The 25,135-nt window shown below is 38.7% G+C and overlaps 1 protein-coding gene across 1 annotated transcript in view; it reads right to left on the minus strand.

Annotated features, from left to right (window-relative positions):
* Nucleotides 1-9,392: 9,392 nt before the first annotated feature.
* The window catches only part of LMAN1 (lectin, mannose binding 1), a 35,197-nt gene continuing 19,454 nt past the window's right edge, over nucleotides 9,393-25,135 (minus strand). Inside the window, exons 9-13 of the mRNA XM_010376892.2 lie at nucleotides 22,341-22,534; nucleotides 22,138-22,208; nucleotides 14,624-14,777; nucleotides 12,990-13,111; nucleotides 9,393-12,711 (exon numbers count right to left, since the gene is read on the minus strand). Of these exons, the coding sequence (XP_010375194.1) occupies nucleotides 12,675-12,711; nucleotides 12,990-13,111; nucleotides 14,624-14,777; nucleotides 22,138-22,208; nucleotides 22,341-22,534 (578 nt within the window). The 3' untranslated portion in view covers nucleotides 9,393-12,674. The remainder of the gene's footprint in view (nucleotides 12,712-12,989; nucleotides 13,112-14,623; nucleotides 14,778-22,137; nucleotides 22,209-22,340; nucleotides 22,535-25,135) is intronic.

The raw sequence follows: 25,135 nt of genomic DNA on the forward strand, positions 1-25,135 counted from the left end.
GGATTAAAGTGGTGAACTCCTTAGTATATAGAGGCAGATGGTTCAGATTACTAAAGCATACAATCAGAGGCAACTGCCTACCTTCTGAATTAATACACTCTGCTAATTTCACAGGAAAAAGAAACCCTCACATCATTTACCCCTCTCCCTACCCGTTTCTAAATTTTTAATTATAAGCACAGCAGGGCTTCATCAAGAGTCCTGTTTCAATTAAATTAATCAGAACTGACTGATTATATAGCTGTTGTGGAATTTCCAAATTCCAGCCCTTGAGCACAACATCCTGTTGAAAAACTGAGTCCAATGAGACTCAAAACCCAGAATGCTTCATTAAGCAAAAATAATCCTGTTGATCCATCATTTTATCTCATTGGACTTTAAGTACTATGCAAGGATTTGCCTTTTAGTTTGCTTGAATTCGATTTGCTTCAACAGTTACTGTGTCCCACACATAAGTACACAACTGACAAATGCAAAGACCTAGACAGCAGGTCCTTGGTTTACATCTGGAAGATTATCTTAGCCTTCTCCTGCATGGAAATGTCACTTGTCTACATGGAAATGATGTGCTTGACACTTCAAGGCTCTGATTCAGAAGGTAAGACCATTATGTGAGTCAAATCATCAATATGTAAGGGGTCACCTTTTTTCTCTTGCGTAAAGAGTGCACCTCCTGGATGCTCTATTTAAGCTCACAGGTGTACTTGGATGAAACTGACAATGTTTTGTATCCCACCAGATTCTCGATGGCTGTGGTTTTCTTCAGGTCAAGGGAAGAATTGAGTATGGCTAAGACTTGAATCTACACTAGTGTCTTTCTAATTAAAGCACGCCGAAGGGGGTGGGGTGGGAAGGAAGAGATGTAATCCATTGTCATTTTATCTGAAGGCATGAGTCCTCTCAGAAAACAGGTGATTATCTTTCTGATCATATGGAATTATATAATCTGGACTCTTGCCTAAAATGCTTGCTTTACATATTTTATCGTCTGCTTTCCCTTTTAGTAATCTATTTTAAAATGCTGCTAAAATGGTCTCGATATGAAAGGCTAAAAAAGATAATTTAGAGTGAAACATAAGCTGTGCTCAGGGCTTCGAGGAGAATGTACATCAATACTGAGCTCCACTTTCAGTTTTAGATGGGTTGCTTGGAACTTAACATGTTCACACCATTATCTCTAAATTACCGTTTATAATAAACTACATTGCATGTCCATTGAGGAATGTTACTAATTAATGTTGTCTCGTAGAACTTTTCAAACCATAAAATAAAGCCACAGCTTTATGTTTCTGTCTGTTCTGTCTACATTTTATTATAAGTAATTATTTAGATTTATTATAAAATCTATTCTAAAAATTCCATTTTATGAGGAATTAGGAAATATTATTAGTGGTGAGGTGTCAATTCTAAACTCCAGCACCCATGTGTAAAGGAGTTTCTCCCCGTCCAGTCCTTTTCTGAATATTTGTTAGTGTGGAGGGGGTAGGAGGAGGGGGTTTCACACATTATGGGGACTCTTAGGCGGTAGCTTCTGCAGGGTGGCCATGGAAGGCCTCCTGATAGTGCTTTATGAAATCAAATATCTTATTATTTCCTCAACAGGTAATTCCATTGAGAATGAGGTCACGACTTAAAAAACTTTTTACTCCTCAATTTATTACAATGGCCTTTGCCCTTGAACATCCAGGAACTACTAGCTGGTGTGTGTAGGATCCTTTCTTTTCTTTTTTTTTTTTTTTTTTGGAGACAGCCTTGCTCTGTTGCCCAGGCTGTAGTGCAGTGGCAGGATCTCAGCTCTCTGCAACCTCCGTCTCCCAGATTCAAGCGATTCTCCTGCCTCAGCCTTCCGAGTAGCTAGGATTACAGGCATGTGCCACCATGCCCAGCAAAGTTTTTGCATTTTTGGTAAAGACAGGGTTTTGCCATTTTGGCCAGGCTGGTCTTGAACTCCTGACCTCAAGACATCTGCCTGCCTCAGTTTCTCAAAGTGCTGGGATTATAAGTGTGAGCCACTGAGCCTGGCTGTAGAATCTTGTAGAAATGGTGGTAGAATCTTCCATGCCTTCAGAAAGGGGAAATAAATGCCCTGGATTCATGAATGGGACCTCTAGGTGTCACCATCCCATGGCTCCCTACTGTCCTTGCATAGAATCCCCACTCCTCACTGCAAGATTGACCACTGGCTAGCTGCCAGCCTCCTCAGCCACACTCCCTTTACTTATTCTACTCTAATCACATCCATGTCCTCATTGTCCTTTAAACCAAGATTGCTCCCACCTATGTCCTCGTGGAACCTCCTGGCCTGTATCTTTAGGTGACTCACCCTTGCTTAATTCAGGTTTCTGTTCACGTTAACCTTCTTAGAGGGACTTCCCTGACCATCCTAAGATACCCTGCCTCCACTACCCCACCTTTTAATACTCTATCCTACTCTATTTTTCTTCATAGCACTCTACCTGAAAGTATGTTTTCATTGATTTAGTTGTTTCTTTTCCACCTACTCCATTGGAATGTATGACAGACCAGTGCAGTTTTGTTCACCTTTGCATCCCCATCTCTGAGAATCATGCTTGGCACATAGTAAGTGATCAATAAGAGTCTTGGGGAAAAACAATGAATGAATGATTGCCACTAGGTCTAAGGGCTTATTTTTGAGCAATTCGCTTTTAATGGAAGTAATCAAGATACTACATGGGATGATGGAGGCACTTGGAGAGTTATCTTCAGGCAAAAGTGAGACAGGAGAATAGGGTCTGGGGCAGGGAACCTAAGGCCAATTCATGCTGACTTCCTGGAACTAAATTAAAAGGAAAACCCCAACTTTCCACACCTAAGTAACAAAAGGACTGGAAGCTACTTCCTTACACCCTTTGCAACTCCCCGTCCTCCACCCCCACCAACTTTTTCTGCATGGCAGATAGAACATTCAAAGTATTTGCATAGGAGTGTAACTTTTGTAACTTCACTTCAGCCTCTAATTGGTTGCTTTCCACGACCAATCAGATGCTTGCATAGGGTGTAACCTTTGTAACTTCACTTCAGTCTCCCATTGTTTGCTTTCTGCAACCAATCAGACTGATTACAGCCCACTACTTCATTTACATAGGGTGTCTACCAAGTAACCAATGGGAAACCTTTAAAGGGTATTTAAACCCCAGAAAATTCTGTAAAGGGGCTCTTGAGCCTCCATGCTGGGGCCACTCCCATTCTGTGGAGTCTACTTTTGTTTTCCATAAATCTCTGCTTTTGTTGCTTTATTCTTTCCTTGCTTTGTGCATTTTGTCTAATTCTTTGTTCAAAATGCCAAGAACCTGGACACCCTCCACCAATAATAGAAATAACATCTTAGTACTTACAAATCCACGCCATGGTGGTTGCTGCCTTCTTTGCCAGCTCCCAGGATCAAGACTATTTGCCATAGTTTTTAAAATCATGCCTCATTCTGATTTAATGCATCACCTTTGTAAACACTGATTCGTTGTGGCCTAGTCAACTTGAAAAATTTGATGGTATATGACCCAAAGAATTTACTAGAGAAGCAATAATCCCATTAGTGGAATTATATTTTAGAAATATATCACATTCAAACGGCATAAATCCATTTCAGTCCTTCACCTGGGATTTCTCTTTTCACATCAAATGCCTAATTTTGCTCCTGTAATTAAAGTTGGCTAGTTTATCTTTCTTTTTGACCTTCCCCAAGGAAATCATGGTGATTAGGTTGTCCTGTCTCAGTCGTTATATCCTCTTAGCGGGTGACACAACAACATTTCAGGGGTAGCCATGCAGCTAAACCTCTGTGCTCATGAAGGTCAGCAGAACTGGAAGAAAAAAAAGGTCACCAAGTGCCAAGGCATGTGTCACCACACTTGGCTAATTGGCTAAGTGTAGAAATGACCTAAAGATGAGATTCACTGGGACTGATTTGCAACCTCTATTCTAACTGGGAAAAAAGAGGTAATATAAAAAGAGGAAAAAGTCTTGGGAAATAGAAGGACCATTATGGAAACCACAAAGGAAGTAAACACATAGTCCTAATCCTAATAACTGCCTACTGGAGACATTTTAGTGGTTTGTGTTTTACCTAATAGAGTGTCATGTACATCATAGACACTTAATACATATTTAATGAACTGTATTGAAATGCCAGGCCAAGTAGCATGTTTCTTTTCATTTCTATAGGATTTGTTAATATTCTTGTGGGTACAAACTCAAGGCTATATACCAGCTGTGCAAAGAAATTCCTCAGTCACGATAGTATGGTTTTCATTGAGCTACAGGACCGAAGAGTCTCTTCAGTACTACCTTGGACCGTTGTTATCTGATAGATTGTGAGATCCATTTGTGACTCTGTGCAGACTCAAAACATCTCAGTCCCTTGTCTCTCAAAGTGGCCATTTTAAGAAATGTATCCCAGGCTGATTCTTCTGTCTTCCAGAAATATTCAGCAATGTTATACTGAACGTTTCAAAATCTTTTGTGTGCGTGCGTGTGTGTGTGTGTGTGTGACAGGGTCTTACTCTGTCACCCAAGCTGGAGTGCGTAATCATGGCTCACTATAGCCTCGATTTCCTGGGCTCAAGCAATCCTCCTGCCTCAGCCTCCTGAATGGCTGAGACTACAGGCATGCGCCATCACACCTGGCTAATTTTTTATTTTTTGTAGCGATAAAGTCTCGCTATGTTGCCCAGGCTGGTCTCAAACTCATGGGCTCAAGAGATCCTCCCACCTTGGCCTCCCAAAGTGCTGGGGTTACAGGTGTAAGCCACCATGCCTGACCCCTAAAGTATTCCTTTTGCCATCACTATATGACTGGTCTATTTCAGTTCACAGACATCACTTTTTGGTGAGGTAATAACTGTATTCTATTCTGTATCCTCTCTACCACAGAACTTCCATGCTGGTAGAGTGCTGAGTTGGTAGGCAATTCAGTGGTTGTTATTTTCTAACAGGACATGCTGGCTTCCATGATCTGATTGAAAATTGCCATGCTGGTTCTACATGGAAGGGGAAGATGGGCTGGGAACCAAAGATTAATTTACTAACTTACTGTTTACACAGTGGGCTGACCAATTTGAGCTGAGCTATGTTCCTGCTTGGAATTCAGGTATATTTGGCAAATTGTAACATTCATGGTATGGCTAGCAATAAGCCTATTTGCATTAAGTACTAAGGAGGCTCTTGGGAGAGACTCATTCAGAGCAGACACAGTAAGTGTGCCTCAGTTACAAAGTCTTAGTTCCCAGAGGGTTGAGAAATTCTGTAGTGTCTTTCACTCAGGTTCACCCTGACCAAGGCTCATGAACCCATTAGGACTGTTTCCTAGAGATGGACCTTTAATTAATAGTAACAGCCATTCTCACCGAGAACTCTGACCCTGGGGCCCATGCTTCACTGCTTTACTATTTTCTTAACAGAAAGTAACATGCAGGCAGGAGAGAGTCATTCTTCTCCATTTGGCACAAACTACCCATGATGGTTAATTTTACATGCCAACTTGACTGGGTCACTAGATGCCAGGATTATCTGGTTAAACATTATTTCTGGTGTGTCTGTGAGGCTGTTCATGGAAGAGATTTGCATTTGGTTTGGCTGACTGAGGAAAGCAGATGATCCTCCCCAGTGTGGATGGGCATCGTCCAATCTGTGAGAGCCTGAAGAGAAAAGCCAGAGGAAGGTTGGATTTGCTCTCTTCTTGAGCTGGGAACACTGATCTTCCTCTGCCGGGGGCACTCACGGTCCTGAGGCCTTCAGGCTCAGATGGACTCCACACCATTGGCTCTGGCTTTCAGGCCTTCCGGCTATACTACTGGCTTTTCTGGGTCTCCAGCTTGCAGATGGCAGATCGTGGGACTTCTCGGCCTCCATAATCATGTGAGCCATACCTGATTTTATATGTATGTATGTGTGTATATATGTGTATATATTTGTGTGTGTGTATTTAAAGGTTGTTTCTCTGAAGAACCTAATACACCACCCCACGGACTGGCTCCTGGAAGCCTCCATTGCTTCTGTGGACAATGGCAGTCAGGAGGGTGCCTGGTCCAGATGGCAGAAGTGGCTGCTTGTCTGGCAGGAGAGTGAAATCCTCCCCTGAGTAGCAGTGGGGCCTGTATGATGGAACATGGCAGAAATGGTGCCACTGCTGGGCTGACATGGCAGAAATGGCAGATCTGGAAGAAAGAGCAGTGAAGGCCAGCACAGGGGATGACGCCATCAGGAGGAGCAGCACCCAGTGGACATCATGGGGGTTCAGAGAAGAGAAACAGTAAATGCCATGTGGCAGCTGATCGGGCAGCTTCTGGACTTATTTGTGAGGATCTGAGAAAGGGAATGGGACTCCCAGCACTGCTGAGGACTGTTTCCCTTTTTTTACAACTCATGAGCAGGTAGAGAAAGAGCCAAAAATCCTGTGTTGTACTGTTCTGGGTCAGTTCTCTCTTCTGATTTTCAGACGCATAGAATAAGAATAGCTAACATTTACTGGGCACAAGCATCTTGTTCCTAAGCTCTATTTATGGTGCTCTGTTATCTCAATTATCACCCCATTTTAGAGATAAAAAAATTGAGGTATGGTTCTGCCCTGAATCCAAACCTATATTGCCTTCTGGCCATTTTTACTTGGCTAGTTATGTCAAAATCTATGTTCCAAATGGAACTTAATCTCTTCTTCCCTCATCTTCAATTCCCATCCTTTTTCTCGTGTTCCGTTTTAGGACACCTTCCATCCAATTCCACGAGGCAGAAACAGAGTATCATCTTACATTCTTCCTTTTCATTTACTCTCCACTTCAAAGTCATTAGATGCTTGCCTGAATGTTTGCTTGTCCCAAAACTCCTATGTTGAAATCCTAATGCCCAATGTGTTACTACATTTGTAGGTGATTAGGTCGTGAGGGTAGAGTCTTGATCTTCACCTTCCCAGTCTTCCAGAACAGTGAGCAATAAATTTTTTTTTGTTGTTTTTTTTTTTGAGACGGAGTCTTGCTCTGTCGCCCAGGCTGGAGTGCAGTGGCCGGATCTCAGCTCACTGCAAGCTCCGCCTCCCAGATTTACGCCATTCTCCTGCCTCAGCCTCCCGAGTAGCTGGGACTACAGGTGCCTGCCACCTCGCCCGGCTAGTTTTTCATATTTTTAGTAGAGACGGGGTTTCACCATGTTAGCCAGGATAGTCTCGATCTCCTGACCTCGTGATCCACCCATCTCGGCCTCCCAAAGTGCTGGGATTACAGGCGTGAGCCACTGTGCCCGGCCTACAATAGCTTTTTTTATAAGCCACCTCATTTATGGTATTTTGTTACAGTGGCCTAAACGAACTCTAATTGTTCAATACTACTATTGATAGATTTTTGGCCTTCTTTCAGGCCACCATTTTTCACTGGGTGCACTTTGACTGGTCTGTCTCAAGCCGCCTTCCTCCATGAAGCACTCAGAGATTGCAATGTTTGAAATGCAAGTATTGCCTTTCTGCTTGACTTTCATGACCTTCCATTACCCTCTGGATGAAGCCCAAGCTCCTTTACAGAGCCTTGGGATCTGGCCTCTGTATATCCCACCCAACCATCATTTTTCCCAGCATAGCAGAATAAGCTTACAGGTTCTCACATAAACTACACTGCTTCTCAACTCCATGCTTTTGTTCATATTATTTTTTCTGATTGGAGTTAGTTCTCTTCCAGTCCCCCTTGCACTATACATACTTTAGCACATGGCTCAGATAACATCTTCTGTGGGAAACTTGTCCAACCTACAACCCTGCCTCAGACTCAAGATTCTTCAAATATGTGTGTGCATCAATTCTGAAAAGTTCTTAGCTATTACACCTTAGCACAGTTCTTCATCATGACTCTCCTGCTCCTTCTAGAACTACTGGTAGACGTATGTTGTACCTTCTCACCAACTGCCAATTTATTGCATTTTCCACCATTTTAGTATCTGTGTTGCACTCTTGGTAATTTGCTCAGATCTATCTTCTAATTCAAGAATTCTTTTGAGCTTTGTCCAATCTGGTATCCAAATTTGATCCCCACCTCCCATATCGAAGTTGTGTTTTGGGTGGTTCTTTGGAACTCCAAACTGTCTTCTTTTTCAGTGTTTCATTCCTTCTTCATGATTTCCAGTCCTTTTATAAACTCTCCAGTATTTTTAAAGTCATTTCAAGTGTACCTATTTATTGTCTTCTTCTGACTGTTCTATTATCTCAGATTCTTGGAGGTGCCAGGTTTCATTATTGTGTCTACTGTCACTCTTTCGTATTTTCCTGGTTTGGTTTATAATTTTTAGAGCTCATTTTAGTTAGGACTGGTTGTCCCTATGGTTGTCTAGTGCTGTCTAATGTACTTTTGCTGTGGAATTATTGCTAATGAGTGGTTTTGTTTTGCCTTCTGGATTTTCCCAGACAAGAACCAATTTATATATTGTTTTTGATGTAGAGAATTCCACACCACGTAAGTAAAGCATACACCTGGGCTTCAATTTCTTAAGAAATGTCCCCTTACCCAGAGCTCCAGGGAGAGAAGCTTCCTATGCCTTCTCGGAGCTGTTGGGGTAGAAGAGGTCCTTTCAGCCCATTTCCACTGAAAAAGCAGCTCTTCCAGGGTCCTCATTTTATTCTAGTATCTCAGTTCAAGCCTCCTGGGTTTTTCAGGCCTAAAGTCATGTCCTCAATGCCACAAATGAACGTAACTTTCAATGACAGTATCTAGGGCCTGTGTGTAGTCTAGTTTCTGCCACTCCCTACTACTACCAGTAGGCTCCCTGATCGGGTTTTAAGTTCTGAATTATTTTGAACCCATCTATGTATTTAAATCTTTTACTTTATCCACCATTTGTCTTTACCAATTAGTCTACCATTTTTTGAAGCCTCCTTATAAAGACATTCTTTTACTATGCTTATTAACCGCGCGAGGTAAGTATTATGAGGAAACTGAAGGTCACCTCCAGTGAGAGCACCAGGATTCAAACCTAGATTTGTCTAACCTCAAAGCCCTACTCTTTTATTTTTATACCACATTAACTCTCAGAATTGGAATTACTTGGTTAAATGGTACTTGCCAAAAAGATTAGAATATTTTTTAAACTACCACTAATTAGTAATGACTATGAGTTCCAGCTTAACTACACTTTTGCCATCATTTGGTTATTAGAGGTAAAAACATCAAATACATTGTTTTAATTAGTTTGTATTTTCATTCCCAGCAAGGGTAAACAGTTATCCATGACCATTTATTTCTATGTTCTCATGCCATGCTTCCATGTACTGCCTCTGCATGCAGCAGGCTACCTTGGGCAGAGCCCAAAGCATGTGATAAATGAAATGCTATCACAATATAGGTCCTGTCTGAAAAACAAATGGCAACTTATTATCCAAGATCAATGAAGGAAAAAGCAAATTTACTAAAATATTTCTTTATTTGAATAAGGTCAATGCCATTTCTTGAATTCCAGCTAGCATCAAATAACAATCAGGAAAATAAAAAAAAAAAAAAAACGACAAAATGTTATCCAATTTAAATTGACAGTGGATAGAAAACCCTTTTAAACTTTTAAGTAATGTCATAAAAGAAATATATTAAACAAGCAACAGATAGATCTAAAAAGTTCCAAGTGTGGATTTCACATTAGATCTTATAAATTTAAAAAATCCTCAATATAATCATTTGTTCACTATCTTCTTTCGATAAGCACATGGACAGGGAAAGATAATCACATCTTAATATTCACAACTGCTATTTGTGTTCTTTACAAAAACTGTATCTCTGCAACACAGTGAGGCAGGCAATCCCTTGTTCAAGTAATTTCTATTTTCCCTAAGTTATCAAAAAGTACAACTGTCTGAGATAAAATGTTACCATAATCACAATGAGGAAGGCAAAAAAGCTTTAGCAGGCAGGCTTCAAGATGGGAGTTTTCACGGCTTGACCATGAATGATCTTAAGATGATTTCATAAGTTTAAAAGCCATCACGAAAATACTAAAAGCAACAGGTTAATAATCTAGAGTCAGTCTGTAGTTGCTCATGAACCAAGAGTTTTAATAAAAAGGAACATTAATTGTAGGTATAAAAGAATCAGTGCACATCTGTTAATGTCATTGACAATAAAAATATATTATCCTCTCAGATCAGCTCTAAATTAACAAAACATCTATTTTTTTTCCACTCCTCATTTTAGTGGTTCTCAGACATCGGTGTGCTCAGAATCTCCTGAGGTGCCTCATATTGAACAATGACATCCCAAAGCCCCACCCCTAAGATTTGATTCAGGTGGTCTGAAACCAGGCACCATGACCTAGATGGTCTATGGATCATACTTTGAGAAACACTGCTATTCCCTTAATACATAACAAAACATTGCTTACTGTTTATGACTTCGTGGTAAAGTTTTAAGCTGAATAAAACATTCAAACAATTAGCAGAACACAAATAGGTACACGAAATAAGGGTATTAGCCATTAAGCAATTGCATTTTCCTTTTAAAAGTGGCATCATAAACACAATGACTTACATAAAAATTTTAAAATCAACTTTGTTTTAATCCAAGGCACCTGTAAAACACTTGCTGGTGTGAGAGAAGTGAACAAATTCAATTATACAAAATAGTACAGAAATGAAAGAATCCTGGCAGTGATTGATTTTTCCACAGAGCAAACCTTTTTGTTCAGAAATGAGCTCCTTACAAAAGTCAATGATTTTGAGAAAAACCAAACTTCAAATAATATGATACACATTCTGCGTGAACTACTTTACTGAGTGATTTTCAAGCAAAGTATATCACTAAAAGATGAAAGGTTCATGCTCGTGCTGTTTCATAATAGCCATCTCCGTTTGTAGTAAGAATGATGAGAATGATTCCCCTTGAATTTCAGCCTGAAAAATGTATACTGCATAGATCTGGTATTCCTTTTAATGCACAAGCACATATGACCATGGACTTTATAATACTGGATTTGGCAGCCTTTTATCTCAGGAGGATTTCTCAAGTTTCATAGTCTACAACTTAAATATTCTTCTGAAGGTATATAATTTTTTTCATGGAGCAAGAGTAAATTCTGTGATGATGAAGCCTCTGAAACATGAATTTCAAAATGTTAACACTACAAAAGAAAAACGCTAGAGAAGCATTTTCTGTGTTGAAATGACTGAAGCAAAGTGAGTTATCACTGGCATATTCTCTTTCAGTGTTCCAGGATAAGTATCAACATAAAAAGCAATGCGAGACTGTTTGCACATACAGCACTCGTTCGGTACGGCTATAATACAGAGTTCTTCAGACAGTCTTTATACATAGATTTTAGGTCGTTAGCCCAATCTGTGAATGACATTTGAGAGCAAACCTAGGGAGGCCTGGAATAATTCAACAATACTATTTTATAAAATAGTATTGTTTGGAATTCTATGGCAAATGAAAGACAACCGCTCTAGCTAAAAGAGGTAAAACGGTATTTTGAAGGCAGCAAAAATCAGTATAAATCAGCTGTGAACAAAATTAAATTTGCATCTTAAACCGTCATTTACAGACTGTTTCTACGATACCTAGAGCTATGCACAAAGACTCTAAAAATTCCTTCCAGTCTGACATTTCAAGGTTAAGTTTGCTAACAAGTGCTTCACTTAGTTCTGGCACTAAAAGGAAACAATTACAAGTATTCACTGTTTTTCAAATTTCGCCTTCAAGAATCTTAAAACTGCTTCTACTACAGCCTCCTTGATTTAAAAGAGTATGCAAATGGTCACTAACCTCAGCCAGCATGAAGTAACTAATGTAAACCAGAATGTAGTGGCAGGTTTTGTAAATTTAAAATATCCTCAGATCATGCAATTTGAGCTGAATTTACATGCTGTAGTAAATGGGAGAAATGAATTCCTTAAGTTACAAATATAAATACAAAAATTATTTTCATAATATTGACCTGACACCATTGGAATGAAGACATTCAAGAATATGGGCAATCATGAATGAATACATTACCAGGCAAAATACCTACAAAAGTCATTCTCAGAGGAATGTTTCCACCACAAGGTTTTTTAGGCAAAAAGCAGCTATTAATTTTCCTCTAAACTTTCCTTTAAAAGTGAAATATATCATTGATAAATAGAGGAAAAAAAATTTTCACTTAACATTTTGAAGACTATTATCCAGATCCTTAAAGCTCTCAGACAAAATATTCTTTGATTTCAAAGGAAGTTAAATTAAGATGAAAGGGCTGCAGGCCCAGGCCTTTGATTAGGAAGTCTGACCTCTAAAAAAGACTTTGGTTACAAAATAAACCTGATGGGACTTCTTAATTAGACCTCATATTCTGGGAGGCATGAGGGCAAGTGTGTCTATGTTACACAGGGAAACCTGCAATATTGGAGACTTAGGGGGTAACATTCATATCCAGGGGTTGCCCCCACTTTCTTATTTATCCTCTTACTGGTCAATATTCTGCTCAGTGGCTGTATCATAGTGACCAGAATTCACTGAAATTTAGACAGATTTACATACGGTGAACAAATTAAAATGTGGTTGTCTTTGCTTTAAGGTTTATTCTTAACTGCAAATAAATGTTTAAACAGTTATTTTATTTAAAAAATTTAATAATTTACACCATGAAGCAATTTAAATACTTAAATTCCCTCAAAACAACAACATTTTGTACACAAATAGATGATGTACACATGAAAATGGTAGTCAAAAGAATTTTTTGGCAGCTGCTTCTTGCTGAGACCTAGGGAAAAAAAGAAACACAATGAAAGAAGGTCTATATACTTAACTTGAAACAGGATTGTTGAGAATTAAAATATCAATGCCTTTTGAATTATACAATGCATAAAGATAAACATATATTCTATACATGCACTTTATGTGAACTGAAATGAACAGAAATCACAATAAACAATTTTATAGGTGGTGAAAATTGTATTATGAACATAGATAACTTAGTTGAATATTTCTAATTAAACAGATGCAGAAAAATATTGGGTCAAATTTTATCAAGAGACTTACCTATACATGATATAACCAATGAATAATACAGTTTGCACCACAACAAATATAATGAAGTGGACCGTAGACAAACATGATGGAAATGGTGGTAGTTCTGGGCATTTCGGCTTTTCATTTGACAGCTGTAAGGCAAATGACTTTCTATTATAGTTAGTCAAATTAGCAGTTTGGAAAAAGAAATAAATGTGAAATCTTTATAAAACTCAGTTTGCTATATAAACAAGTATTTTCATTTTTTCATCCCCCAGAAAACCTTCTATCCCCTTAACTTTTACTGACAACTGTTTTTGAAGGAGTAGGTGACACTGGAAGGCCTCCACCTTTTCACTACCCAGCCACTAACTCACTGCCACCTGGCTCCTGTCCGCATTACGGTATATGATGATGTTACTGTTCCTGATGTCACAGACTAGGATCACCACAGACAACTCCTCTGGACACTCCCAGTTCACGCTTGCTGTAGTGGTGTGATTATTAACCGCACCCCCTTCACTCTCAAAAGTGTTCCAGGTCAGACAATAAACTACATGGTCACCCTACCAACAAATTACTTGACATATAGAATGGCTTTTTCTCAGTCCTCATTCTCTCCAGCCTCACAGCATTCAACATTACTCACTGGTGTTCTGAAAAATATTTCTTTCCCTATTTCCCTGAGTATTCCTTCTATTTTAGGGAGGTAATTAAATATCAGAAACAAAGATTTCATCCAAGTATCCAGAGAGAATGGCTTCTAAGATTAGTTGTTCCCAATATAGTTATATTTGTGGGGCAAAGTTCTTCAGTAAATTGATATGCACAGTATCAATTTGGTCACTGCAACAAAGGCTAAAGTAGGAGAAAAATAACCTCAAACATAACTAAAGGGACAGATAGTAATGCTTTGGATGACAGGTCATGATCAATAAGAAAACTATTAAGCCATGTTTGGAAAAAAATGTATATTCAAGGCATATATACAGGAACATAGTTAAGAGAGTTGTCAAAAAATATAAAGGAGACAAGATTAGAAGCTGAAGACCTAAGTTATCTCCCTCTACTACTTGCTAGTTACTGACCTTGGGAGAGTTAATGTAACATTATTACTAATACGTTAGCATATTTTCTAAAGGACATCAAATGTTTTAAAAAGATAAAACATGATATAAAATATAAAGGATTGGGATTTCTGCTTCTGGTAAGGTACACTAGGAAATATGGGCCAATCATATCCCAAATACGTCTTACAGAAGACAACTAGCAGAGTCAAAAACAAATCCAATCCAATCCAAGCACACGAAACCCCGGTGAAGGTAAATGATGCTAACAAGATAGCAAGAAATTGCCAGACTAGAACCTTGAGGAAAAAATAGGCCAAAGAAATACACCTTAAGCGATCCATGGATCAGAGAAGACATTAACATGGAAATCAGAAAATATTTTCATGAAATGATAATACAAATATTACATATAAAAAACCGTAACTGCTATGGGAGCTGTTGACACATGGAGATCTGCAATGTATGGGACAATTCTATCTTAAACATTAAAAATAAGCATCAGCATTAACTAAAGGGTTACAAGATTTTCAGTAGAGTGTGAGTTCTTCCTTTCCTAAAGATTATAATTATGAAAGGAAAAGGAAACAAAGTCACCATGTTTCGCTGCAGTAAGTTGTCTATGTCCCTCTTTACTGTGTGCAGGTGCTCTTTGATGTCAGCGAAGTGCTGTGTTGTCTCATAGACGCCTCCAGCAGAGCCAGGGTGCTGCATTCCGCTGACCAGTCTGACGGTTTCACTCATGGAATTTCTGAAACAGAAAGACTCTTGATACAATAAAATCACTATAGAGATTATTTTTTTCAGTCACAGATCTCCAATACTTATACCTTTTCAAGTTCAATATATTACATCATTTAAAAAAAATGGTAAAGAAGTATTTTAAAAAATTGAGTTGTGTTCAAAATTGGAAAATAATTTATAAAACAACATTATGCCTTTATCTTTTACTAAAGGTCATCTAAAAATACCATGTAGAAAATACTACTAGGTAATTTGTGTTAAAACCAATAGTGTAAGTGGATATTGAATATAATGGATGATATTTTTAATGAAGTTGTAATAAATCTTTCTAGGTGTTCAGCTGTACAGTAAAGGACTAGTGCCAAATGCAATCATTTCCTATAGGCACATTCACACACACAGACTTGTCCGCTCTGTAGCTGCATATATAGATGATTTCACTCATACAGCATACAGATGGAGACTAATGGCTTTGTGACCCTGAGGACAGGGGTCACAATTCTGATTTCCTACTAGTGCCTTCAACAGCTATGGTTCAATTTGGAGGAATAAATAAGTTATCTCATTGCAGTCAAATGTAGTGTAAAAAGTAAGAGCTTTACCAGAAGAAAAAAAAAGAGAAAGACTCAAATTACTTAAAAATAACACTATATGTCAGACGGAATGTTAACTATAACGCTTAAAAAATTACATATGAGTTATGTGAGCAGTAAAGACTTAAAAGTAGTTACAAAATATCTCAAGTGCTTTTGAATCCATGTCATGTGTTGATTACAATTTCTTTCAGTGGCACATATGCTCAAGAAAACTCGTGGGGCGCTAAGCTTTTCCACTGAAACTCTAATTAAGCATAACATTTTAATATAACTAAAATACTACCAAGACTAAAACCTCCCAGAGTATATAACGTTGTTACATATCTGCATTTAAGAATTCTGCTTCCCAGAAGCATGAACTTGCTTAGTATAAATGTCTTTTTAATATACCAAAGATTGAGTCACCTAATGCGCTCCTACTCCGTCATTCATTCATTTGCCTGTTCATTCTGCTAACATTTATTTCATAAGTGCTGTGAGCCAGGGAATATTTAGGGATATAAACTTTGCAAAAAAAAAAAAAAAAAAAAAAAAAAAAAGAAATACTGTTCTGCGGAGATGCACTGTCTAGCAGGAAAGCAATGTGAAAGAAGCACAACTAGAGCTCTACAAAGAAAGATGCATTTAGCTGAGTGTCAAAAAATGAAGAGGAGTCTATGGGGATAGAATTGTGGTGGAAGTTGGTCATATTTGGTTTACGAAACAGGCCAAGTGAAAAGAGGGCTGGACAGAACCCTTGAAAAGAATACCTTTTAAGGGACGATGGAAGGAGAGCAAGTGAAGTTAACTAAATGGAAGCAGAGGCCAAAGAACACCAAGAGTAAATGGTATACCAGAAGTCTCGAAAGGGATTTTGAGATGGAGAAGTGGGAAGAGGCATCAGCTGCTACAGAAAAGCTATATGCTTTCTAAGATCTCTTTCTGCTAAAAAAAAAATTTCTATGATTTCTTAAGAATATAAAAATCCACAAAGAAACAAACCACCCTTTCCATTAAAGGCAAATATTTCCTATATCTTTACATTTTTTCTGAAGCTAAATCCTAAAGGAAAAGATCCAGAGGACTAGTTCAGAAACTTGAGCTCAGTTTTTACATTAACTTATTGTATGCATGACATTTGTTCTCAGTAAGTGGGAGTTTGCAAGGATTGTTAACTCCTCTAAGAAAGGGATTCTATGGATAATACAACTGGACAGCTAGGATGTCCTGACAACTAGTTACATCTTTAGATGTCCTAGTACTACTGTCAAGTTAAACATGCAAAGCACAAAAGAGTATCTAGAGTATGCTATCCTTCACAGAGGAAGGGTACTTCAGAAAATACGGGCGGGGTGCAGTGGCTAACACCTGTAATCCCAGCATTTTGGGAGGCCAAGGCGGGTGGATCACCTGAGGTCACAAGTTGGAGACCAGCCTGGCCAACATGGAGAAACCCCATCTGTACTAAAAATACAAAATTAGCCAGGCATGGTGGCAGATGCCTATAATCCCAGCTACATGGGAGGCTAGGGCAGGAGAATCACTTGAACCCAGAAGGCAGAGGTTGCAGTGAGCCAAGATCGTACCATTGCACTCCAGCCTGGGCAACAAGAGCAAAACTCCATCTCAAAAACAAAACAAAACAAAAACAAAAACAAAAATAAAAACAAAGAAAGAAAAAGAAAACAGGTATATACAGAAGAAATACAGGAAGAACAAACCAGAAGCTAACAGAATTAGTTACCAAGAGGGAATGGGTGGGAAAGAGCTGGAAAGAAGGGGAGAATGGGAAAGTGGTAGCAAGGATGAAGAAGTGATACACACATGCTCTGCCCCTTAGAATCATAGTATTCACATACCCAAAACACAAACAATTTAAATCAACCAGGATATAGGAGGAATATAAGCATTATCAAAGAATCTAACTGGATCCTAAATGAATAACATCAGCCATAATGAAAAGAGTACGGAGAAAAAGAACTACACTAAGAAACTATCTGGAAAATAGTATCTGGGCTGGATACTGTAAGGCTAGAGATAAAAGGAACTTTACATAAACTTGTCAATAAATATCTTTCTCACAGGGATATGAGTTAACAATTTGAAACCACTTTGTGTGTACTTATGTGCATACTCAAGTGGAACCAATAAGTAAATATGTTACAGATACAGATAGTAAGAACCAGGTTTCTCCCTGATGGTGAAAGAATTTTCAAATAAGACAAGAGGGAAAGTTAAAAATGAACTCTGCAGTGTTCAGTCCAGCCAGAATCCAAAATATCTGCATAATCTCATGGTTTAACACGAAAACAGGTTGACAGACATGGAACTACAGACTCATGTACATGCATGGGTTAGTATATGTATATATATTCCCTAGCTCTGTCCAGGAAGAGGTCTAGAGGTAACAGCACTGTGGTAGTAATGAGCACACCTAGTGCCCAGAGGTTGGTTTTCTTTTTTTCTATTTCCCATAGGTTATTGGGGTACAGGTGGTGTTTGGTTACATGAGTAAGTTATTTAGTGGAGTAAGTTATTTAGTGGTGATTTGTGAGATTCTGGTGCACCCATCACCCAAGCAATATACATTGCACCCTATTTGTAGTCTTTTATCCCTCAACCCCCCCCACCCTTCCCCCGAAGTCCCCAAAGTCCATTGTATTGTTCTTATGCCTTTGTGTCCTCATAGCTTAGCTCCCACGTATCAGTGAGAACATACAGTGTTTGGTTTTCCATTCCTGAGTCACTTCACTTAGAATAGTCTCCATTCTCATCCAGGTCACTGCAAATGCCATTAATCCATTCCTTTTTGTGGCTGAGTCGTATTCCATCATATCTCTCTCTCCCTCTCTCTCTCTCTGTTTCTTTATCCACTCGTTGATTGATGGGCATTTGGGTTGGTTCCATGATTTTGCAATTGCAGTGATGTTATAAACATGAGTGTGCAAATATCTTTTTTGTATAATGACTTCTTTTCCACTGGGTAGATACCCAGTGGTGGGATTGCTAGATCAAATGACAGTTCTACTTTTGGTTCTTTTTTTCCTAGTATTTATTTATTATTATACTTTAAGTTCTAGGGTACATGTGCACAACGTGCACATATGCATACATGTGCCATGTTGGTGTGCTGCACCCATTAACTCGTCTTTTACATTAGGTTTATCTCCTAATGCTATCCCTCCCCTCTCCCCCACCCCACAACAGGCCCCAGTGTGTGATGTTCCCCTTCCTGTGTCCAAGTGTTCTCATTGTTCAATTCCCACCTATGAGTGAGAACATGCGGTGTTTGGTTTTCTGTCCTTGCGCTAGTTTGCTGAGAATGATGGTTTCTAGCTTCATCCATGTCCCTATAAAGGACATGAACTCATCCTTTTTTATGGCTGCATAGTATTCCATGGTGTATATGTGTCACATTTTCTTAATCCAGTCTATCACTGATGGACATCTGGGTTGATTCCAAGTCTTTCCTATTGTGAACAGTGCCACAATAAATACACGTGTGCATGTGTCTTTATAGCAGCATGATTTATAATCCTTTGGGTATCCCTTCCTTACACTTTACACAAAAATTAATTCAAGATGGATTAAAGACTTAAATGTTAGACCTAAAACCATAAAAACCCTAGAAGAAAACCTAGGCAATACCAATCAGGACATACGCATGGGCGAGGACTTCATGTCTAAAACACCAAAAGCAATACAACAAAAGCCAAAATTGACAAATGGGATCTAATTAAACTAAAGAGCTTCTGCACAGCAAAAGAAACTCACATCAGAGTGAATAGGTAACCTACAGAATGGGAGAAAATTTTTGCAATCTACTCAACTGACAAAGGGCTAATATCCAGAATCTACAAAGAACTCAAACAAACTTACAAGAAAAAAACAATCCCACCAAAAAGTGGGCGAAGGATATGAACAGACACTTCTAAAAGAAGACATTTATGCAGCCAACAGACACATGAAAAAATGCGCATCATCACTGGCCATCAGAGAAATGCAAATCAAAACCACAATGAGATACCATCTCACACCAGTTAGAATGGCAATCATTAAAAAGTCAGGAAACAACAGGTGCTGGAGAGGATGTGGAGAAATAGGAACACTTTTACACTGCTGGTGGGACCGTAAACTAGTTCAACCATTGTGGAAGACAGTGTGGCGATTCCTCAGAGGTTGGTTTTCAAATACCTTTTTCAAGAAAAAGGAACCAGGGCTCACTGAGGGCAGAGAAAATACAAGATGACCCTAGAAGATAGTGCAGTATCATAAATTTTTTAAATGCTCAATAAAAGATTGGGGGCTTGTTGAGAGAACAAAGATGACAACATGAAGGCGCTCAGAATGACCATTCCTGAAACAATCTGAGCAGCAAAATAAGTAAGAGTGTTGGATTGTAACCTATGGAATAAACATCCATGAGTCTGCAGTGATCTAAATAAATAAATGGGAGAGAAAGGATGGTTGGTTCTGACAGCAGAATTCCAATGAACAAATATGGAGGGAATTATAGAAACATAAACATCAAGGCCAGGTGTAGTGGCTCACGCCTGTAATCCCAACACCTTGGGAGGCAGAGGCAGAAGGACTGATTGAGCTCAGGAGTTTGAGATCAGCCTGGGCAACATGGCAAAATCCCAAATCCAAAAAAAATAGAAAAATTAGCTGGGTGTGGTGGCATATACCTGTAGTCCCAGCTACTCAGGAGGCTGAGGTGGGAGGATCATTTGAGCCCAGGAGGTTGAGGTTGCAGAGAGCTGTGATTGCACTACTGCACTTCAGCCTGGGCAACAGAGCTGGACCCTGTCTCAAAAAAATAAATAAGCAAATAAATAAAAAATGAAAAAATAAAGTCAGCATTTGGCAAAAACCACATTCTTGTTTCAGGCAAGAAACATCAATGGATGCTAAAATGAATGAGCAGAAGTTTGAAATGGATACTTACATAGTCTCAAAGTACCTTCTCCAAAATATTAACCACAAAGGGAAATACAGTAACTTTAAAGTAGAGATAGCGATAGGAAACCACCATAACCAAGTGATCATGGCCAACATCATCAGTAATATCTTATCAATCTTATATAATATATACACTATATATTATATAACATATACTATATATAACATATATAATATCTTATCAAAATGTGGAATTTCCATCCAACCAAACCCAAATCAAAAGGTATTAACTTATTAATGCTCTTGGAAAATGTCAAGGTCATGAAAGACAAGGAAAGATGGAACTACTGCAGACTGCAGAAGGCTAAAGAGAAAAAATCACTAAATGTAATGTGCGATTGTAGATAGGATCCTGGAATAGAAAAAAGGCCTTGGTGGAGAAACTGATAAATTTTGAATAGGTCATTAATTTAGTTGATTGAACTGTATCAATGTTAATTTCCTGGTTCTGACAATTATATCATGGTTATGTAAATTAGAGGAAGATGGGTGAAGGATATACAGAAACTTCCCATACTATTTTTGTAGCTTCTGAGGTCTAAAATTAGATCAAAATAAAAAGATTTTTAAAAAGGTTGTGTTACATGATCCAGTCTATTTCTAAAAGGATTGTATTCATTAAACTATTTGAAGAGCTAAACTATTCATTTAGCATCATAAATATTTCAATGAGTCCACATTATGAAGATTTTTTTTAAATACAAAGAGAAAAATTGAAGAAATATAAATTTGCAGTTGTAAGTGCCTTTAATCTCTAGATATCAGGTAGAATCACCTTCTGTTTGATCTAACTCTGTTTAATTCTCCAGTCCTAAAGAATTCACCTTGACATTCTTGTTTGTCAAGAGTTGTATCGGTTGGGACAGTGTTCTAAAATGTTAGGTTATGGAAACATGACACTTTGGTTTGTTATCTGTGCTCCAGGCATTGAAAGCTGTTAATTATCTGCATAAGTCAATCATTCTCATTAGAAATTTACTGTTCAACATTCTAAGGACACAATTATCTCCTCTCTGCTCCAACTCTGTCCAGTCTCTCTGACAGTAAAAGATGGGAATGTAAAAGAGGTAGTCACACATATTACGTTCAAAATGGTTTCGGCCGGGCGCGGTGGCTCAAGCCTGTAATCCCAGCACTTTGGGAGGCCGAGACGGGCGGATCACGAGGCCAGGAGATCGAGACCATCCTGGCTAACACGGTGAAACCCCGTCTCTACCAAAAAATACAAAAAACTAGCCGGGCGAGGTGGCGGGCGCCTGTAGTCCCAGCTACTCGGAGGCTGAGGCAGGAGAATGGCATAAACCCGGGAGGCGGAGCTCGCAGTGAGCTGAGAACCGGCCACTGCACTCCAGCCTGGGCGACAGAGCGAGACTCTGTCTTAAAAAAAAAAAAAAAAAAAGGTTTCATTCCATCAAAAAGAAGTTCCTGCATGGGTCTCCTTCTATTACAGTCTTACAGTGCTACACATATTTATTCCCCTAGTACTTTTCATAAAATTGTTATATATTACTTCATATTCTTTTTATATTTTATAAATACAAGAACACACCTGGCTCTGTCAAGTAACTGACAAATCTCCTATTTTTTTAAAAGATGCTAAAACCATTTTTTGTTTTCCAGCTCTGAACAATTAAAAACTTTAGACATGCTTGCAGTTTTTAAATATTAAAAGTTCCTGTATTTATGGTCCCCTATTTGTAAAATGAATCTAGAACAGGATTCTTACCCTCATGCAGAAATCTTACAATATACAGTGCTTGCACACCTAAAGTCACAAATTTAGGATAAAAAAATCACATTAACACACAGACACTACTTTTACATACTTACTTCATTTCATTTACTTGTCTCAGAATCTCATGCTGAGTTTTTACAACAGTATCCAGTTCTTGTTGAGAGATCTGGAGGAAGAAACAATGACGAGCAAGCTGAATAATCCACATTCTGTGAGCACATAGTACAGTAGCCCTTCTTCTTTACTTCCCTTCCAGCAAAGGGTAAATGAGGCACATCTGCATATTCTGCAAGCCCACCTGCCCATGCTGCCCAGGCATTCCTGCTCCTCTTTTAGAGATTTCCTCTGTTAAGGAAGAAACATATCTTCTCTGTTCATCAAGAATCATATCTAACTGCCGGTTCAGCTGCTTGATTTCAAGATGAATACGATTTTGTCCTTCAAAGACTTGTCTTAACTCTCGATCTCCTACACTCTCAAATATTTCCTCCGCTGAAAAGGAAATAAATAAAAATGATCAGCCACCTACACATACGTAATTTTCAAAATACCATAAGTGACCAAAGTGCCAACATACAGCAAAATTAGAACATAATCATCAGAGTGGTACAATCTCCCAAACAGAAAACATGCGGATAATTGATTTAATAATGATTAAATTATTTGTTTTCTGCCATTTCAGGTGATTGAACACTTATTATAAATTGGGTTTACATTATTTAAAAATAATTTTTCTTGGAAAATCTCAGGAGGGATCAAAATGGCTAACCAGATGCCGGTAGTATGTGCCTCCTCCATGGAGAAAAACCAGAGTAGTAAGTAGATACTTGCATTTCAAATAGATTGCCTAGGAGAGAATGCTAGGACTCATCAGAAATAGGAAGCACCAAAATAAGTAAGGAGAGAGTTTGAGGCAGCTTGCCCAGCCAGGCAGGAGCTGACTGAGCACCAGAAGAGGCTTCTAGATGATGGGAAACAGTAAGAGAGAAAACCTCAGGGCCCTGCAGTCCAAAACGGGCTTTTATGATCCTGGCTACAGAAGAAACCCTTGACCCACTAAGGCCTTGGGCTGGACATATGGAACTGCCTAAATACGGCACAGAGATGTTGCTCCATAAAGGGAGACCACATGGAATCCCACAGGCATTCGAGCCTAGAACAGCTCCAGTTGGGCACTACTGCTGATAGCCTAGATACCGGGGATCTACAGACATGGCTGCAGCCACTGCAATGTTCCAAGTAGAGAAGGGGGGGACACTGGTCACTCCTATGCAACCCTAGTAAGGTCCCTACTGCCTTGCTGAAGTGTGCTGCTGATACTGAGACATGAGCAGACGGCACTTCCCACAGCTTCTTGTCCATGCTGCTTGCCTGGGAGGGACCCTACCCTCTCTGCTCCCAGACCCAAGGTGAAATATTGAGAGTTTAATGGAAGGTTGTGCTCCACCCTCAGGCTATGTTTGGGCTGACAAGGCTGTAGCTACCACCTGGCCAAGGAGAGACAGGGAAACTAGGCTCTTCTATGCATATCTAGGACAATATCCACTGCCTTGCAAGGGACTCTTGTGAAACAGATGTGGGCAGACTGCACTCCTTACAGTTTCTTGCTCATGACACCTGCCTAGGAGGGGCCCTGCTCTCCCTGGTCCCAGGCACAAAGCACAATTTTGAGAGTTTCATGCTGAACTGTGCCCTGCCCTTAGTCCGAGTTCAAGTTGATATGGCAGCAGTTGTTGCCTGGCTAAGGAGAAAAACTAAGAAAATAATTGATGAAAGTTTCCCAAGTCTAGCAAAAAAGTTAGATGTCTAGATACAGGAGGCTCAGCAATCCCCAGAAAAATATATTACAAAAAGGATTTCACTACAGCATATTATATTCAGAATGTCTAAAGTCAATGTGAAATAATTCCAAAATTAGCAAGAGAAAAGTACTTAGTCACTTGTAATGGAAATTCCATCAGATTAACAGCAGACTTTTCAGCAGAAACCTTACAGGTCAGAAAGGAATAGGCATTCCCAAAGTGCTAATAAAAAGAAAACTGTCAGCCAAGAATTTTATATCCTGCCAGAATCAGCTTCATAAATGAAGAAAAAATAAAGCCTTTTCCAGACAAGCAAATGCTGGGGAAATTTGTCATTACTAGACCAGCATGACAGGAAATGCTCAAAGCGGTCTTAAACATGGAAACAAAAGGTCAATATTCACCATGATAAAAAGAGAAATATAAAATAAAAGTTCTTATAAAACAATCACACGGGAGGAAGATGTAGGAATCAAATGGCAACATGACAGAATTTCATCAAATGACAACGACAAAGATGGAAAAGAAGAAAGGAACAAAGAATTTATAAGACAACTTGAAAATAATGAACAATATGACAGGAACAAAGCCTCCTATATCAATATTAACCTTGAATGTAGATGGATTAAATGTTCCACTAAAAGATACAGACTGGCAGAATGGATTAAAATACATGGCACAACTATATAGTGCCTACAAGAAACTTACCTTATCCATAAAAACACACATAGACTGAAAGTAAAGAGGCGGAGAAAGATAGTCCAAGCAAATAGAAACCAAAAGTGAGCAGGAGTAGCTATACTTATATGAGATAAATCAGACTTCAAAAAGAAAAGACAAAGGTTATTATATAATGATAAAGGGATCAATTCAGCAAGAGAATATAACAATCCTAATTTATATGCACCTAACATTAGAGCATCAAAATTCAGAAAATTATTACTAGACCCAAAGAAAAAGAAAGACAGTAATACAATAATAGTGGGAGAATTTAACACCACACACACAACACTAGATAGATCGAGACAGAAAAATAACAAAGAAACATTGGGCTTAAATTGGACTTTAGACCAAACGGACTTAGACATTTACAGAACTTTCTATAATAACTATGGAATATAAATTCTTTTCACCAGCACACAGAAGACTCCCCAACACAGACTACATATTAGGCCACAAAATAAGTCTTAGCAAATTTTGAAAATCAGAATCGTATCAAGTGTCTTAGACCACAATGGAGTGAATCTAGAAATCAATACTAAGAGGAACTTCAGAAACTAAACACATGGAA

This window comes from Rhinopithecus roxellana, chromosome 21 (genome assembly GCF_007565055.1).
Source record: "Rhinopithecus roxellana isolate Shanxi Qingling chromosome 21, ASM756505v1, whole genome shotgun sequence".
Lineage (NCBI taxonomy): Eukaryota > Metazoa > Chordata > Mammalia > Primates > Cercopithecidae > Rhinopithecus > Rhinopithecus roxellana.